Source organism: Dermochelys coriacea, chromosome 4 (genome assembly GCF_009764565.3).
Source record: "Dermochelys coriacea isolate rDerCor1 chromosome 4, rDerCor1.pri.v4, whole genome shotgun sequence".
Classification (NCBI taxonomy): domain Eukaryota; kingdom Metazoa; phylum Chordata; order Testudines; family Dermochelyidae; genus Dermochelys; species Dermochelys coriacea.
Window position 1 is genome coordinate 45,625,148 of NC_050071.1, and position 19,676 is coordinate 45,644,823.

The following is a 19,676-nucleotide window of genomic DNA, read 5'->3' on the forward strand; positions in this document are numbered from 1 at the left end:
GAGCAAGAGGTTAAGATCGTGAAAGGATCGGCATACCTATGCAGCACTGTGGCCTCTGCAGTGGCCCTTCTGGATGCCATGGACCTTCCACCAAAGCCAGGGACGAAGCCAGAGGTCACGTTCAGCAGCAGAGTCTGTAGCATCTGCTACCTTTGTACGGCCCTCTGCCCCTCTGGAAGCTCCAACTCTGACGCTGTCTGAGGTACCATAGCTGGCCACCACAGCACCGCTGCAGCTCACGTCAACACCGTCAGCTTTGGCACCTTTGCCGGTACCATTGGCACCAACTGCTCCGGCACTGGTTTATGCCATCCTGGCACCATGGGGCATGGCACTGTTCATTTTGGCACCAGCTCAGTAACCCCCAGGCATCACAGGACCCCATGGGTGTGGAGGGAAGGGAAGGGAACAGCCTCCCCTTAAGAGGGTCTCTTCCTCCCCAGATGAGGCATTGGCAGGCACTTCTGTTGCTCCATTCCTGGAGGACAACAGGGTTCTGCAGTAGTTGCTGTGGCGGGTTGCCCAGGGCCTGGGCATTCAGGCAGAGGAGGCAGTGAAGGACACGGATCCCATGGTGGATATTCTTGCCCCCTCTGGACCTGAATGTATCGCTCTGCCTCTAATAAAGACTGTTACTAATACAACAAAGACTTTGTGGCAGACCCAAGCCTTGTTGCCTCGACAGCTAAGCGCAATGAAAGCTGCTACTTTGTGCCGTCCAGGGACTACAAGCACCTTTATACACACTCCACCAGATTCCCTGGTCGTGGACACTGCCAACCAGCACGAGCCTCCCCAAACAACCCAGGCACCCTCGCCAAAGAACAAGGAGGTGAAAAGACTACCTTTTTTGGGAGAAAGGTTTAGTCCATTGGCAGTTTGCAGCTCCATATTTCTAACCAGCAGGCCATTGTCAGCAGTTACTGCTACAATACATGCGGGGCAATGGCAAAATTTGCAGAGCTGCTGCCACAGGACTCCCATGCCGAGTTGTCAGCCATGGTTGAGGAGGACAAGCTCATTTCCCAAGCTTCGCTGCAGGCCGCTCTGGATGGCGCTGATGTGGCTACTTGGGTGATGGCTACCAGGGTTGCCGTGAGAAGGGGCTCCTGGCTCTAGGTCTGTCATACGAGGTCCAGCAGGCCAGTCAGGATCTAACCTTTGGGGGTTTGACTCTCTTTCTTTTCCAAAAAAGGCAGATAAAAGGCTATATAGACTGAAAGACTCAAGAGCCATCCGCAAATTGCTGGGCCTCCACGCCGCCGCCGCCACCCAGGCATTTAGGCCGCAACCTCCTCTGTGGTTCTACCAACCACTGAACCAGCAGGGCGGTTCACGGAGGAGAAACAGGAGCGGTAGGAAGAGGCTGCACCCATCCTCAGGCCAGGACTCTGGCCCACCCAAACCTTCATCTGGCCCGAAGCAGGCCTTTTGAAGGTGCAAATGAGGACGGCGCACCAGTCCTTGGACTGGATGCAACCCGCCTTACCTTCTTGTCCTGACTGTCCCCTTTCTATCATGTGTGGGCCTGTGTCATATCAGACATCTGGGTGCTCCGAATGGTAGAGAGAGGCTACTCCCCCCCCTTATCTGCCCTCCTGCCCTTCCACCCCCTTCTTTGTCCCTCTTCAGGGACCCTTCTCACAAGCAGCTCCTCTACAGAAGATGCACTTGTTCCTATCGCTGGGAGCAGTGGAAGAGCTTCCTCGGGAGCTGAAGGGCAAGGGCTTATATTCCTGGTATTTCCTAATACCAAAAGCCAAAGATGAGCTTAGGCCCATCCTAGACCTGCGAGAGCTCAACAAGTTCATGAAGAAACTCAAGTCCTGCATGGTCTCTTTTTGGCCTCTGTCATCCCTTCCTTGGATCCAAGGGACTGGTATGCGGCCCTCGACTTGAAGGACGCATACTTTAATATAGCGATTACACTGTCCCACAGAAGGTACCTGAGGTTTGTGGAGAGCAATAAATACTGCCAGTTCACAGTCCTCCTGCTTGGCCTGTCAGGGAGAAAGACGCCTCGTGTATTTACCAAGTGCATGCGGCAGGTACAGGTGTTCCCATACCCCGATGACTGGCTGATCAAGGGCCACTCCAGGGCTCAAGTAGAGGCACAAGTCGACTTCATAAGAATGACATTCGTCAAACTGGGCCTTCTGAATGTGGGGAAATTGACTCTGTTCCCTTTTCAGCTGATAGAGTTCATAGGAGTGGTCCTGGACTTGACTCAGGGCAGGGAAAACCTCCTGGAAACGAGGTTTAGGCCCTGGCGACAACAGTCGAGGTCTCAGGCAGTTTCCCACCACCACAGCAAGGAATTGCCTGAAACTTCTAGGTCATATGGCCATTTGTACCTATATGGTGCAACATGCTAGGCTCAGACTCCGGTCTCTCCAATTGTGGCTAGCCTTGGTGTATCAGCCAGCTCGGGACAGGTTGTGACTGCTTTGCCTGCCTCGATTCCCTGACTCCCCTTCAACAGTCCTCAGCCGTCCCTCTTGCTAGAGACAAATGCCTCAGCCTTGGTCTGTGGAGCACATCTGGGAGATCTCAGGACACAAGGCCTCTGGTCCCAGGCAGAACTCGCTCTCCATTTCAATGTCAGAGAGCTGAGAGCGTGGCACCTGGCATGCCAGACTTGACAGGGAGATGTGTATCAGTTATGACAGACAACGCCATGGCGATGATCTATATCAACAAAAGGGGTGCATGCTCCTCTCCCCTGTGCTAGGAAGCCCTCATGCTATGGGATTTTTGTGTAGCTCATTCGATACACCTCCAAGAGTCGTACCTCCTGGCAGTACAAAACGAGTTGGTGGACCGTCTCAGCAGGTCATTTCATGGCCACGAGTGGTCCCTGTGCCCAGACTTCATGAACTCCATCTCCCAACTGTGGGGCTTTCCCCAGATGGACCCGTTTGCCATGCAATGCAACGGGAAGTGCCAGCAGTTTTGCTCCTTCCTGAATCACAGCCCAGGCTCCATCATAGATGCGTTCCTCCTCCCATGGGGAGGTAGTCTTCTACATGCGTTCCTGTTCTCTCATTCAGAAGGTGGTTCTTTGAGTGATTGCTCATGTGTATTCCACAATAGGTATACGTGCTCGCCACGTGTACTGGTGCCAGAAGTTTTTCCCCTAGCAGAACCCATAGGGAGGAGCGCCCCCCCCTGCGACTCCTGGAGTGGCGTCTGCCTGGTGCGGTATAAGGGGGGCTGCGCTCCCCCCACCCTCAGTTCCTTCTTGCCGCTAGCGAAGGTACATCAGAACTGATCAGCTCCAGCTTTGTTGCAGCTCGTTCCCAGAACTCTTCGTTTGTTCAGTAGTATCTGTAGTCAGTTAGCTAATTCAGTTAGTCATTGAGCCTGGGCCGGGGCATGCCTCGCGCCCCAGTCTTTAAGTCGTGCGGCTCTTGTAGGCGCTTTATGCCAAGGAGCGACGCACACGGATTGTCTGCACTGCTTGGGAGAAACCCATATCAGCGAAAGATGCAAGATTTGCAAGTCTTTCAAGCCCTGGACTAAAAAAGAAAGGGACATTAGGCTCAGGGCCATCCTAATGGAGTCGGCACTGGCCCTGACCCCGGCACACCGCTCCAAACTGGTACCTGGCACCACGGCGTCGGTACGCAGAGACCCTCCTGTACCATCGTCCATTCGGCACCACTCCCCGTCCACAGGGCACGCCAAGAGGACCAGAAAGACTCCCTGTTTGCAACGGCACTGAGGGAAGTCTGGGACAGGCTAGGCCCATGTTGAGTAGTCCTCAATCCCCATTGGGCCCCTGGCCTCTGACTCGTGTTGAGCGAAGTAGCCCGGCCCCTTTGAGCAGGCCTGTCCGGATGCCATCTACGCCCGAAGCCCTATAGGTAGCCAGGGACGTCATGTCCATGCTGGTGCCAGGAGCTCCGCCGATGTTGGCCCCATGCTCCAGAGGCAATCCGCTGCTGGGATCACCGCAGTCGCTACTGGCCCGGTCTCGGTCAAGGGAACGTTCCCGACACCGCTCACAACCCAGCAACCATTCAGGGCTCAGTCCATATGGATCGCCCTCGACGCCGGCCAGACTGTCCGGATGAGTGCAGTCCGGGAATATCAACGGGACCATGGCGGACGTCGCCAACGGTCCTCGTCTCGCAGGAGATACCGCAGTCAGTCGCGGTATGATCGTCAACGCCATTCCTGCTTGAACTCCTGTTCCAAGGCACAGTAGCCCCGGGCGTCGATGGCAGCGTCTCACTGACACAGGTCCACCCGTCGAGGCTGTTCGCGGAGCAGCTACTACCGTCGGTACTGCTCCTCCATGTCGAGATTGCAGTCCTGTGGCCGACATAGATCCCAGCACCGCTGATACTCCAGGTCCAGAGGCAGCAGCAGATCATATGCCAGCCTGGCCTCCCTCACAGCCGCCCATCCACAGGCCAAGCTAGCCAGCCCGAACAGCCAGCCTCGCCGGTGCCTCAGCAAGCGCAATGGCACCAAGTGTTGTGGCCGGCCCAGTGGTACCAGTGGGCACCATGGCCTCCGGCGCAGCCCCTGGTGGGGGCTCTCTCGGTGGCCAGGGCCTCGGAAGCACTGTCGGTGTCCCATCTTTAGACAGCCAGAAAGAAGATCGGTGGGACTTGTGTCCTTGTTACCATGCCTGGAGTCCGACCAGGTGGTGGATCCTTCGGTGCCAGGCGACACCCAAAGCACTGCACCAGCCTCACCCCGTCCAGAGGAGCTGATTGTGGCTCCGCCCCCCTTCTGTCCCGCAGGAGGACTACCTGGCCCACCAAGACCTCCTAAAAAGGGTGGCAGTGAGCCTCCATCTCCCGGCTGAGGAGATGGAAGAGCCCTCAGACTCCCTGTTCAATGTGCTGTCCCCTTCGGCACCGGGCAGGGTGGCTTTGCCGCTCCATGAAGGGGTGGCAAGAATTTCAAATGCCCTGTGGCAAACACCAACCTCGTTGGCTCCCATCTCTAAAAAGGCGGAGCGCAAGTACTTTGTACCTACAAAGGGACACGAGAATCTGTATACCCACCTGGGTATAACTCTTTGGTGGTTGAGTCGGTCAACCACAGGGAGCGGCAGGAGAAAGCAGCCCTGACCTCCCAAAAACAAAGACTCTCGGAGGTTGGATACTTTTGGGAGAAGAGTTTATTTGTCGTTAAGCTTTCAGCTACTGCTAGCAAACCATCAGGCTCTCCTGTGTCGCTACAAGTTTAATGTCTGGAAATCCCTCCCCAAGTTTGAGGACTTCCTCCGGGAGCGTGATAAGGAGTTTAAGGTGCTCGTGGAGGAAGGGGTGGTGTCTGCAAGGGCATCCCTCCAGGCCGCTTCGGATGCAGCAAACACGGCCTCATAGGTGGCCTCAGCGGTGTCCATGAAACGGGCATTGTGGCTTCTGCTCTCTGGGCTCTCAATGCAGGATCTTCCTTTCAATGGGAAAGCTCTGTTTCCTGAGGAAACAGACACAAGGCATGAAAGATTTCTGCACGATCCTCCAGACCTTGGGCCTCTATGTCTCTCCTCTAGCAAAACCCAAGTTCAAGCTGCAGCAGGCTCCTGCCCAGGCTGCCCTCCCGAAGTATGAGGCCGCTCACAAAAAGTAGCGGGACTGTAGAAAGCGTCCACAATAGCAATCCCGGCCTGCCCCCCAGCCTGGGTCTTCTAGGGTCAAGCAAGTGGGCAAAAGTACTCATTTTTGACTGGGGTAGTTCTCAGCAGGAACCTACCCCCAATAAAGCTCCCTTTCTCCAATCGGTTGTGTGCTTTCCTCCTGGAATGGTTGTGGCTCACCTCAGACCGATGGGTCCTCAAACACCATCTCCCAAGGTTACACCCTTCAGTTTACCTCCTCCCTGCCCAACTGCCCTCCATCCCCATCCCTGTGGGGGGGCCCCTGTCACGAGGCTCTGCTCAAGCAGGAGGTGGGGCAGCTCCTGGACCTAGGACCTATAGAGATGGTGCCTGAGGAGTTCCAGGGCAAGGGCTATTACTGCCAGTATTTCCTTATCCCAAAGGGGGGCTCAGGCCCATCATGGACCTGCGAGGCCTGAACCACTACATAGTGAAACTCCAATTCCGCATTGTTTCCCTGGCCTCCATCATCCCCTCCCTGGATCCCGGGGACTGGTACTCTGCCCTCGATCTACAGGATGCGTAGGAGCACAGACACTTCCTCCATTTCGCCACATCCACATATTCGAGGGGCATAGACGCTTCCTCCATTTCGTGGTGGGATAGAGTCACTACCAATTCACAGTCCTACCGTTTGGTCTGTCCACTGCCCCCAGGGTCTTTACAAAGTGTATGGCGGTGGTAGCGGCCTACCTCGGACGCCAGGGGTCCAAATATTCCCATATCTGGATGACTGGCTAGTTAAAGGCACCTCCCAGTCGCAGGTGAGGGATCATGTGGTGCCCCTCCTGTCCATATGTACTGCCCTGAACCTGTTGATAAACAACGCCAAGTCCACGTTAGTCCCAATCCAACGCATAGAGTTTATCCGGGCGCTACTGGACGCAGTGTCAGCCAGGGAGGTTCGAGACCCTGAAAGAGCTCGTCGACTTGGTCACAAGGTTCCCGGTGACAACAGCCAGGGCTTGCCTGTAATTGCTGGGTCACATGTCTGTGTGCACATATGTGGTCCATCACACCAGACTCTGAATGAGGCCCCTTCAGCTCTGGCTGGCCTCGCAGGTCCCCCAGGCCATGGACAGAATGGACGAAGTCCTCACCATGCAGAACTTGGTGGTCACCTCCCTGTGGTGGTGGTCTGCCCCAAACAACATGCTCCAAGGGGTCCCGTTCAGGGACAGGGCCCAATTGTTGGAGCTGGTGTCAGATGCATCAGACCTGGGTTGGGGGGCCCATGTGGGGAACTTTAAGACCCAAGGTCTGTGGTTTCTACAAGACCTATCCCTTCATATAAATGTCAAGGAACTCAGGGTAGTGCAACTGGTCTGTATGGCGTTCCGCTCGCACCTGGAGGGCAAGATAGGGTTCTCATGGACAACATGGCCTTGATGTTCTATATCAACTGGCAAGGTGGAGCCCGATCCTCTGACCTCTGCCACGAAGCTCTCAGTCTGTGGGACTTATGTATAGTCCACGACATCTACCTAAAAGCTTTCCACCTGCCAGGCGCCCAGAATGTGAGGGCGGATTGCTTGAGCAGGGATTTTTCCTCTCAGCACGAGTGGTCTCTACACCCGGAAGTAGCTCACCAGCTCTTCCAAAAGTGGGGTACTCCCCAGGTGGACCTGTTTGTGACCCGGCAGAACCAGCTATGCCCCCGGTTCTGGGGGGGGTCCTGGGGAGGGGTGCTATCTCCAATGCCTTTACCCTGTCCTGGTCAGGCCAGCTCCTCTACACCTTTCCCCCATTTCCTCTGATCAGCAGGGCCCTGGAGAAAATAAAGACGGACAAAGCCAGGGTCTTCCTCGTTGCCCCGGTGTGGCCCAGGCAGCACTGGTACAGGACCCTCTCGGGGCTGGCGGTAGCTCCGCCATGGCAGTTGCTGCTCCACCCAGACCTGTTCTCTCAGGACCAGGGCTGCCTCCTTCATCCCAACCTAGCAATGTTTCAGCTCACGGCATGGCTGCTCAGTGGCTAGGTGGCGACAAAAGGACATGCTCAGAACAGATTCAGCGCGTCCACCTCGAAAGTAGGCAGCTCTCCACTCGCCGCTCCTATGTTTTCGAGGTGGGTGGCAGACCAGGGCATTTCCCCGACAGCCGCCCTGATCCGGCTTATCCTTGATTACCTCCTCCACCTGAGGGCCCAGAAACTGGCACCCTCGTCAGTCAGGGTACACTTGGTGGCCATATCGGCCTTTCATCCCCCAGTGCAAGGGCACACAGTGTTTTCCCATGCTATGACCGGCTGGCTGGTTCCTTTAGGGTCTGGACCGTCTCTACCCATATTCCAATCCCCTGGTTCCACAGTGGGACCTAAATCTGGTGCTGGCTCATCTCACGGGGGCCCCGTTTGAACCACTGGCCCACATGTTCCTGGTCTCATCTCTCGTGGAAGGTGGCTTTCCTGGTAGCTGTCACGTTGGCCAGGGGGGTCTTGGAGCTCAGGGCCCTAACCTCTGAACCGCCATATACGGTTTTCCATAAGGACAAGGACAAGCTCTGCCCACACCTTGCGTTCCTCCTGAAGGTGGTTTCCACCTACCACATGGGTCAGGACATTTTTTCTGCCAGTCTTCTGCCCTAAGCCTCACGCGACTAGTGAGGAACGCCATCTCCACACGCTCGATGTGAGGCGAGCTCTGGCTTTCTACTTCAAGTGGACCAAGCTGTTCAGAAAGTGTTTGCAACTGTTCGTCGCCTTGGCTGAGTGTGCGAAGGCTTAGGCGATTTCCACTCAGCAGCTTTCTAAGTGGATCATTTCTTGCATCCGTTCCTATTATGAGCTGGCGGGGGTTCCTCCACTGCCCATTGTGAGGGCACACTTGACTCGGGCACAGGCCTCGTCGACTGCCTTCGTGGCCCACGTCCGCATCCAGGAGATTTGTAGGGCCGCCACGTGGTCTTCAGGTCACACGTTCACCTTGCACTATGCAATAGTCTCCCAGGCCAGGGATGATGCTGGGTTCTGCAGGGTGGTACTCTGTCCCAAGAACTTGTGAACTCCTACCCATCTCCAACAGACATAGCTTGGAATCACCTATTGTGGAATACACATGAGCAATCACTCGAAGAAAAGACAGTTACCTTTTCCATAACTGGTGTTCTTCAAGATGTGTTGCTCATGTCTATTCCACAGCCCACCCTCCTTCCCCTCTGTCGGAGTTGTCCAGCAAGAAGGAACTGAGGGCGGGGGGAGCACAGCCCCCCTTATACCGCGCCAGGCAGGCGCCGCTCCAGGGGTCACAGGGGGTGTTCCCCCCTACGGGTACTGCTGGGGAAAAACGTAGCGAGCATGTGCACCTATTGTGGAATAGACATGAGCAACACATCTCAAAGAACACCAATTAAGAAAAAGGTAACTGTCTTTTCTCCTCAAGATACAGAGGGAAGAAGCTTCAGTGATATTGATAGCTCTAGTCTGGCCCCACCAACATTGGTACACATCTTTCCTGGAAATGTCCATGGAAGCCCCAGTCACCTTGCCTCTCCTCTTGGACTTAATAACTCAGAATCACGGCTGTCTCCAGCACCTGAACCTTGCACCTCATGGCGTGGAAGCTCCATGGCTGAACCCTGTGGAGCTCCCCTGCTTGGACCCAGTTAGACAAGTCCTTCTTGGCGGTACGAAACCCTCCACCAAGGCTACCTACCTTGCCAAGTGGAAGAGATTTTCAGTCGACCCTGATGCTCACCTCTATATCACTTATATTGGACTACCTTCTCCATTTCAAGCAGCAGGGACTGTCCATGTCGTCAGTAAGGGTTCACTTGTCCACCATCTCTGCCTTCTGTTGAAGCGGATCTTCTAATGGCCCACGGTTGGGCAGGTGTTTGACAACACCAGTGAGAATTTGGAAACGAATATGCTTAATGCACAGTCATTTATTTGAGAGAGAATTATACAAGCAGTTAAGGTCACTTGGTATACATTCTTTTCCTTAAGCCTCAGTTCCTCATGCATAAACTCTCAGTAATTAATACAGGTTCCTCGAGGATTTCTGCACTCACATGTACCAGGCCAACTCAAATCCTTTGAGTGGAATAAGCAGTGTGTTGCTATAGCATCAGTTGTTGTTTTGAGTGCTTTCTGGGCTCATGATGCGGTGAAAACTTAGAGAAAGATATGTCACTGCCCAGAAAGGCTTGCAATCTAAACTAGACAAACTCTAAAAGAGAAATCCAAACGTGATTTTTTTTATCTCTGGGAGGACATTGGTTTATCTTCTGGTTTGACATATGACTTTTGATTCCATCTTATTTTTAATACGTGGGTTTTTCTGATTCTGTTTGAAAGTTTTGAGAAAAAATTTAGAAAACTCTTGTCTAAAATAATTAGATGCACACCTACTGCCCACCTACAAAGTGGTTGCACTTAGGACATAAAGATCAAAGAAGTATTGGAATGAAACAGCCCATAAAACAAAACATTTCTTTGTACTGTGAAAATATTCATGTCTGCTTTGCAATTGTTTAATCTTGTGTTTCAGGTGCGATACCTAGATGAAGAGAGACCATTTGCAATTGAACAGGTTACAGGAATGCTATTGGCCAAGCTTAAAGAGACTTCAGAAAGCGCACTAAAAAAACCAGTGGCAGACTGTGTGATTTCTGTAAGTTGTAATATATTTACCAGAGTTCTGCTTATAGGTAATTGTATGTAAACAGTACATTGTAATGGTGTGTTAACTGGAAAAGAGCCATGTAAGGTGTTGCCAGAAACTACCCAGAAGAAAATAAAACTGTAAATATATGCTGAAAAGCACAAAATATATTTTTAATATCTGATACCCATTCACCAAAAAAACAGGCAGATCTTGTGTAGAGGTTTTATACTCAGTGGAGATAAGAGACAAAATTTGCATGATGACTTTGTGGTGGTCCTCAGACAAGCTCTAGAACAGCAGCAGGCTTCGTAACACATGTTATAGCTACATTTTTGACCTACTGTACAAGAAGTGTAGACCAGAAGTGCCGAAACTTTGTTATTCTGAGGGCTCCACCATCCCTTAAATGTGAGAGCTATACTTAACTTGTGTATTTCTACAAAATCTCTCAGTTCTTTTTGCTTGTGGAATCACAATGTAAAAAAAAAGTTTTCATAGCACATTTTGGATGCCAATGTAATATGTGCCATACAAATAAGACACAGACCCTACCACAAAGAGCTTCTAATTTAAAAAAATAAAACAACTTTGCTTGGGTCTTTTTTCGGGGGGAGGGGGGGCGGAGGGTCCTCGTATTTTTATCTTAGCTTCATTCTTCCTGCCTCCCTTCTGTTCTTCATTCTAATATACTCTTCAACCACCCTGGAGTTAAGCTTGAGCTGTAGCTTCCTGTAATAAGGAGCCTCAGTCTTTGGAATTATTTTATATTTTTGTTTCTTATGTCCAGATGGCTTATGCTTTTGGGGTCAGACATGTCCTCGATTTGTTTAGAAAATGAGCCGAAATTTTACTATGCTATATAAATGTTTTAAATATTTTCTCTGTTAGTAAATAGTTAAATTATCTTTTTGTTAAAATCTAAACCTTGTTTCTTGAAATCTTTATGCTATCTGGGATTTTTTTAGTGTTAAATATATTAAATGTAGTTTGTGTTTAGAAACACTTGTGCATCGTGCATCTGGGCGGTCACCGATTCTGTAAATCTTGACAATGCAGGATATGATTTGTCTTAATACCAGTTTAGATAATTGGAACTTGTAATGAAGTAACTTTTTAAAAGATTTAGGAATTTCAGTCAATCTGTATTAACTAAATATGATTGGTGTCTTAAATTTACATGATAGTCAAATTTGTGAAATTGTTTTGTTTTATGAATATATTAACTTTTAAAGTGAGCATAGGATTTTGTGTGTAATGAGATTTGTATAATGGAGTACAAACTTTGTTTGAAAACAGGTCCCTAGTTTCTTCACTGATGCTGAGAGAAGGTCTGTAATGGCAGCTGCGCAGGTTGCAGGTTTAAACTGTCTGAGGCTGATGAATGAAACTACAGCAGGTAAATATGATACTTGCTAGAAGCAGACCAGGAATAAGTGTGTAACACTGTTTTTAACAGTCTAAATTCTTAAACTTGGAATACTGGATTCTGAATGATCATAACCAATTGTGTAGTAAAAATATATAAAGTCACCTATAAAATATTGATAGTTTAGCTTATTATGCTTTTCTGAAAGTCCAGTTAAAATACTACATCTGTAGTAGTGTTCTCCACTTAAAAACAAAAAACAACAAAAAAAACCAAACCAACACAACTTTGGAAAGTGAGGGGTATTTGGGTGGAGTGATTTTTTATTAATTATTATTATTATTTAATCATTAAAACCAGGACTACTACATTCCAAGAACCGTGCCACAGGGTGCTTTATGTCTGTGGTTTGAGACCAGATAGCTCTTCGTAGTATTGTTTAGTTTCAGGGAGATGGATGTGCTGCAGAAAAGATCCTCTCTCATTCACTCACTCACTCACTCACACAGATAGTTATTTTGTCACAAGCTGATTCAAGTCTGAGAGCAAATAGCTCCTACAAATTAAATAACATACAAGAAAGATGCATCTAGAAGCCATAATCTTTATTCTTCTTTGAGGCCTCAATCCTGCAGGCAGACATTTAGTCAGATTGGACTCTGTGGGACTTCAAGTGAGAGCAGATTCTTACTGAGCATACTTAGAAATGACTTCCCACAATCCACAAATCAAGCCAAGAGTACTAGTCTGCATGCAGGAGTGTGACCGTACCATGTTTCAAACTTTATCTAGTTTTGGTGAAGTCCTCCTAATGTATGGCTTAAATATATATTACAGCAGGGAGTCACATTTTTAATTCATATTTGAAAACAAGAATAATTGTGTTGAAATGCTGACTACAGTAGTCATGACTGCCATGCCTTTATTAATAGACCATTAATTCTAAAATTTCATCATGAAAGATTTTACTATTCCTTATTTATCTGAAAAGAAGTTGTGGAAAACTAATTGTTACCAGTTTAGTCCCTCCAGTGATGGAGGGAATGAAAGAATATTCAGATCTGTTTCTTCTCTATCAACAATGATGTAGCATCTGTCTCTACACTCCAAAGCCAGGGTCACCACCAAATTTGTTAGTGTGCTTTTTGAAGTATTTCCCTCCCCTGGCAACTGGATCCATTATCCCTTAATTAACAGGTGCAATAACATGTGCATCTCTTGGTTATGATATGGACATTTTGTCAGTCTGACATCTCACAAAATGTTTAACTCATAGTCATTATGAAGTCTCCATCCAAATCAGATTTTTTTTCTCCCCCTCAGATTTAGGTACATATCTTTCTCAGTTTATCCATCCTGTCTCAGCCTAGAGTCCAATTACAGCATTTGGCACAAACACCATTTGTATGAGTGAGTAATTTGATCATTCCAGTTGTTCATTGGCTAAAAAATTTGTAATACAGCAATCTGAGAGCCATGGTTGATTACAGCAAAAGGTAGATCAAATTCTTATTTGCTAAAAGAAGGGTGGCTTTGATGAGATGCTTCCATTATAGGAGTGTCAAAGTAGAATAAATTGTGTGGGACCCAGGTGGAGCAATTTAAATCAGTGACTTTTTTAGAGTAGGGATCTGGGCTGGAGTGGGCCTGGGTGGCACTCCTTCCTCACCCTCTTGTGGGGGTGGCCCATGCCCTGCCGTGCCCTCCCAGATGTTCCTCCACACCCTGGTAGGGGGACGCCCCACAGTTTGCGGACCACTGTCAATGGCATGTCCTTTTTTGAGTGATGTCCCTGTGGGTGCTCCACTTCAGATGTCAGTGTGTCCCTGAGCATCGATCAGAGAATTTTAGCAGCAGTGCCTGTCTGGGTTGTGCATGCACCATCCCTGTTTTGTGGTGCTGTTGGTGCCATATCCAGTGCAAACGACCTGACCCCCACAGCTCCTTCTCAAAATGGATCTCATGGTGCATTCACCTCTGCTACCAACAAAACAATTTACAACCCCCAGCAGGGATCAGAACTCATTCAGCCAGATCTATAGCAACCTCAGTAACCTTTCTTAACAGTATACCACTCATAGACATATGCAGAGCAGCTACCTGGGCCTCTGAACATATATTCATAAAGCATTATGCAATTAACCAGACCTTAGGCTCTGATACACTGCTAGGCCTAGCAGAACTATCTTCAATCACTCAGACAACTCCGAAACCCCTTCTGTCCACAGAGGGGGCACTGCTCTACAGTCACCTGATGTGGAGCACCCGCAGGGACATAACTCGAGGAAGAAAAGGTTACTCACCTGATGCAATAACTGAGGTTCTTCAAGATGTGTTCCCCCTGTGGGTGCTCAACTACTCACCATCCTCCCCTCTGCTTTGGAATTCACACTGTACTCTACAGTAGAGAAAGGAACTGAGGGGGTCAGGTTACATGTGCCAGATGAGGTGCCAAGGGTGCCGTGAGACGGAGATGGCGCATGTGTGACCCAGATGGGCGCTGGTGCTGAAATTCTCTGATCAGTGGCACAGAGATGCACGAACACATGAAATGGAGCACCAGGGGAAACTCTAGAAGAACCTCAGTTATTGCACCAGGTGAGTAACTTTCTCTTATCTTTTGTCACTTTAGAATAAAATCATTCAATATTAACAAAATGAAAACTTGTGTAGACTTTCAATATATATTATTGCAAGTTACTGTGAATTTTTGTATAGTCCTAATTTTTTTTAAGAGCCTTAAGTTAACTTTTTTTTAAAAGTCTAAATTATTGAAAATTGCTTGAGACATCTAATTTAATGTATTTATTTTTACAGTTGCACTAGCTTATGGAATTTATAAGCAAGATCTACCAGCCTTGGAGGAGAAACCAAGAAATATAGTCTTTGTAGATATGGGGCATTCTGCATACCAAGTTTCAGTTTGTGCTTTTAACAAAGGAAAACTGAAAGTAAGTTTATTTTTACTACATTGTTGCGCCAGAGGTTAAGCAACAGTAGTCTTTCTTAATTGGGACAATGCTCAGGAAACTGTTCAGTGGAGTGCATTTCTGAATGGGTTAAATGTCGTGCCTGGTGTGGGCAAACCTGTTTGTAGTAAATATGTATGAAACGGTAGTAACTAATAAAAGCTTTCCTGCATTCTAGTTGTTAAATGACCATCCTTCATGGCATTTCTTCAGCAGCTCACTGTAGAAGGAGAATGCTTAGCCACACAACTAAGGAATCTCTTTGAGTAGAAGTTAGAATTAGAAAGTCTATGCATGGCTTTAAAGTTCCATCTTTTATAGACCAAGAGTACAATTATCTGATCTCTAACTGGAGAAGTCACAGAATCAACTTCTCTATCTCCTCTCCAGTGTAAATGAAATTTTATTTAACTTTCTTGAGAAATGAAGTGGGCTATAGATGAATTGCAGTTTTCCCAGTCAGGCACTGAAAGGGAGTCGGGGAGGAGAGTTGACTCTTTGAACTCTAACTTAGGGATGTTTGGTAAGTACATTTAATTCAACAATTTTAATTTTGTATCTGTGAGACTTTCTCCTTTCAAAATTGGGGTGGTAGTGGCTTAATACTTTTTTATCCTAGACTACCTTTGTCTTCAGTAACAAAACACAGTGGCTACAAAAGTTGTGTGAAAAATTAAAGTGCTCTGTGGTCTGTTCTTTTTGGATAAATGCCCTAGGCATGCTGTGCTCTGAACAAGGACATGCATACCCAATGGAAAACTTAAGCAAGAAAGAGTATTAGCAGATTTTACTTTCTCAATGGAATGGCATATTTTTACATAGGAAGATTGCAGCATGACAAAATAAAGATCCCAGTTCTTCCTTCTATGTGTCCAGAACTGCTCAGTTCTATATGCCCGTAAGCTTCACGGAGTGGAGGGGAACATTTATGGAAAATGCTGATTTGGCAGGAGGTAGAGGATCACTATATACTTGACACATTTCACTTCTGTGCAGATCTTGGCTACCGCTTTTGACCCTTTTTTGGGTGGCAGAAACTTTGACGAGGCTTTAGTAGATTACTTCTGTGGGGAATTCAGGACAAAATATAAACAGAATGTGAAAGAGAATGCTCGGGCACTGCTGCGCTTGTATCAGGAAAGTGAAAAGCTGAAGAAACTTATGAGTGCAAATTCTTCTGATCTCCCACTCAACATTGAGTGCTTTGTGGATGATCTAGACGTCTCCAGTAAGATGAACAGGTACAGTACTGCATATTACATTAACTCCAACCAGAATATGTTGGTTTTAGTTCTGCCTGTAACGCAATATTTCTTCTACAGAGCTCAATTTGAACAGTTATGTGCTCCTCTCCTGGCTAAAGTGGAACCTCCTCTAAGAACAATAATGGATCAAGCTAGTAAGTAGAAGTTAATTCAGGGTACAATGTTTTGTTATCTGGCTCAAAAAAAAATTGCTAAACCTTTTTAAATACCAAAAATAGTTAAAAGATGCAAAGCTAAGCACTGAAAAGTTAAATGTCAGTTAAGGTCATTGAGGCAAGCTTAATTTGTCCCCCTTGCCATGTAGGCATTATGATACGGTTATGTGATTGCGTAATTTTTTTCATGGGACTTTTGGTTCAAATATGGCACAATTTAGTATGTATCTCTGATTTGTTGAGCATCATTCATCCTGAACAATGAATGAGGTGGGGTTCTGAGGAAAAAAATGGAATATAATCATGCAGTTAAGGAGTATCATTTTGCTTGTACTATGGATACAACTGACCAAGAAACCTTAATTCTTGTGTTTCCTAACTTTTAAGTGCTTGACTTTGCAACCTTTAAACTTCTTTTAGCATAGCTTTTTATATGTAACTTGCTTCTATTTTTCCTTTAATTTAAAAAAAAATTACATGCTACTGAAATAACCTTCTGTGTGTGTCATCAGAAGTGTTTGAAGAGTTGTAGTAGCTGCTTCACAACAGTGCTCAGTGGGACAGGGGAGCGTGGTCAGTGCAGATGGAATGATGACAATTTAGGAGAAAAGCCTGCAATATAAGCCCTGCAGCACATGTGAAAGCTTTCTTTTTTGGGGGCTAAATAAATCTAGATGGATTTTCAGAGACAGAAAAAGGCCACGCTCTGATCTACCCCTTTAAACATATTAAAAGTAAAGGGAAGGAAAAATTGTGACTATCTTTTGTAAGCTGACATAATAAAATGTGATTAAATAAATAATGCAAAAATGGAGAGAGAAGAGAGCCTGAAAGCTAAAAGTTGCTTGAGAGCATATTAGTCATGCCCATATGACGCAAATCCAGAACTGCAAATTTGATCCACAAATACAGGTTGTTCATCATGTTTCTCATGAATGGGTGTGGTTTTTTTTATTTCTGTATTGCAGCCAAAAAAATCAATTTCACCCAAGAAACCCTATCATTAGATTAGTCTTCAAGTGATAGTCCACATGGATTCTACTTCTGGCACACACGTACCCACGCACACAAGATAAAATTCTCTTGGCCAGTTGCGTCCATTGGCCCTTCACCTGCGCCTTGGATGCCCTCTCTCCTGTACCTTTCCCACCCCTCAAACCTGAGGGCATAAAGAACAGAGCAGGCACAACTGTTCCTTGTTCCTTCTTACTGCCATTGCAGTGAGACAGAACCCCTACAATGGCTTAATTTCTATGCACTCTGTGACTTTGCTCAACGTGTGTGTGTGTGTGTGTGTGTGTGTGTGTTTAGTTTTCTCCTTTACACCTGTTGTCTTTAAAAACCAAACAAAAAACCCACAAAACTTTTTTTAATTTTGGGGATTTCTCCTGTTACTAGGATTTAGCAGCAATGGCTGAAACTAAATCACCAGTGTTTAAAACTTGCCCCTTCCTGTCATGTGACTATTCTGCTCAATGTCAGGCATTTGTAGTACTTTTTTTTGGGGGGGGGCTTAAAGAGGGGTACATCCCTGATAGGTGTTTAATCTGTATCTTTCTCCAAGATGCCACAGAAGAGGAGAGAGGTCTATTTTTAAGTTCTCTCTTCAGGAGTGCACTCTATGAAAGCTGCTTCAGAACTAGAGAGGGAAAAGGGCCTACTAAGCCAGAACAGGCTTCTTCAGCTAGCACTCTTGTGAGTTAGAGTGGTAGCCATGTTAGTCTGTATCCACAAAAACAACAAGATGTCCGGTGGCACCTTAAAGACTAACAGATTTATTTGGGCATAAACTTTTGTGGGTAAAAATCTCCACTTCTTTAGATGCATTGAAAGCTTGTGCCCAAGTAAAGAAGTGGGGGTTTTTACCCACGAAAGCTTATTCCCAAATAAATCTGTTAGTTTTTAAGGTGCTGCTGGAGTACTTGTTACTCTTGTGAGTTGAAACTCAGGTTGGACCTCATTGAGCGCCAGCCTAGGTCACCTTCCCCAGGACTTAATAAAATGAGTCATAGATCTTGTCAGACTGCTGAGCCACAATAGTTTAGCTCAGACAGGTCCCTCAGATGCCTTGGCATTATTTGATTATAGAATAAATTCATTACCCATCTAAGACTTCTCTTGGTACCAACATCTGTGCCACTGATTCTGGCAGTGACCTCTGTGTTGCAGATGCTCCTCGCAACAACAGAGCAGTAAGGCAGTCTTGGGCCTCAGGCAGGGTTAAGCACCAAACACAGGCCTCCTGACTTAATGTGGGTGGTTGCCATCCCAAGGGTGAGCTGAAAGGGGGTAGAGGGACTAGGGCCCACCCTATTCCACCGCGTTCTAGTCCAGGGCCCTAACAGTGGCAGAGTGGTCTGCCACTGGGTCAGCAGGAATCCGCCCGCAACACACTGACCTAGTATCAGGCCAAGGCCCAACCAGACTGTCTAGTTTCCCTGGGCTACTTCCTACCTCCCTGGGGTTTGGTACCTCTGTGCTGTACGTGTCCTCCATCTCCCCGGGGTTGGTGCTCAGTGGTAGCCTCAACCGCTTATTGGCACCTCGGCTGGCCTGCAGCCCTGGGAGCTCTGGCCAATTCTCAGGTGGTAGCCCCAGCATCTTCTCGGTGTCTTGGTCCTGTGGCAGTCCTGGAAGCTTTGGCCAGTCCTCAGGTGGCAGCCTCAGGAGCTCCTGCTTGACATCCTGCTCCGGCAGCGGGGGAGAAGCGTCTATCTCCCTGGGCTGCTCCAACCCAACTGAGCTGTGGGACTGCCTGCATTTTGTACTTTTGCTTCCTGTCCCTCCCCATAGCTTCCAGCATGGTGGGCCTGGCTTTCCTGGCTCTGCAGCCTCCTGATCTTTTGCCACCTCGCTACAGCCATGAATTTGGTAGGATCCTACTGATCTTACAGTTAATTATATGGTTCTTTAAGATGGTGTCCTCATGGAATCTTTGACCTTCCTATTTCCCTGCTGCTATGGAATCCTATACCACTTGGCTTCTGTATTGGGGGAACAACTATGGGATGGTTAGGCTCCCTGAACCTTTTATACCTTCCAGGGAGGGGAGGGAAGTGGGTTAGAGAGTAGCCACATACAGGCACAGCCCCAATGGACACTGTCGGTCAAAATAATCTGATTTTATATGTGCATAGGCACACGCACAACAGAAGTGGAATCCATGTGGACAGCCATCTTAAAGAACAAGAGTCATTAAGCCCTGGTCTACGCTGGGCGGGGCGGGGGGGTTGACCTAAGATATGCAACTTCAGCTATACGAATAGCGTAGCTGAAGTTGGCGTAGCTTAGGTCGACTTACCTGGCCGTGAGGATGGCGGCAAGTCGATCACTGCCGCTCCCCTGTCGATTCCACTTCCGCCTCTCGCGAGCTGGAGTTCCAGAGTCGACGGGGAGTGTGTGTTTGGGGATCGATTTATTGTGTCTAGACGAGACGTGATAAATCGATCCCTGATAGATCAATCACTACCCGCTGATCTGGCGGGTAGTGAAGACCTGCCCTAAGATAAGTAACTTTTTTAATCTTGATTTTTGCATTTACAGCCTGAAACTCCCATAAACTAAAGGAGGGGCAAGAATATGTTTGACATTGCTATTTAATATAAAATTTTCATTGTACAGTGTTGGCCATTGACCTATCTTCACTGGTTCTTGTAGTGTCTAGATAATTCAGTTTCATTTTAAGACCCCCTTGA

General features: G+C 47.7%; 1 protein-coding gene across 1 annotated transcript in view; it reads left to right on the forward strand.

Moving 5' to 3' along the window:
- Positions 1-19,676, forward strand: part of HSPA4L (heat shock protein family A (Hsp70) member 4 like) — a 58,537-nt gene that overhangs the window by 19,079 nt on the left and 19,782 nt on the right. The window contains exons 4-8 of the mRNA XM_038398883.2: positions 10,110-10,232; positions 11,523-11,622; positions 14,410-14,543; positions 15,558-15,802; positions 15,884-15,960. Of these exons, the coding sequence (XP_038254811.1) occupies positions 10,110-10,232; positions 11,523-11,622; positions 14,410-14,543; positions 15,558-15,802; positions 15,884-15,960 (679 nt within the window). The remainder of the gene's footprint in view (positions 1-10,109; positions 10,233-11,522; positions 11,623-14,409; positions 14,544-15,557; positions 15,803-15,883; positions 15,961-19,676) is intronic.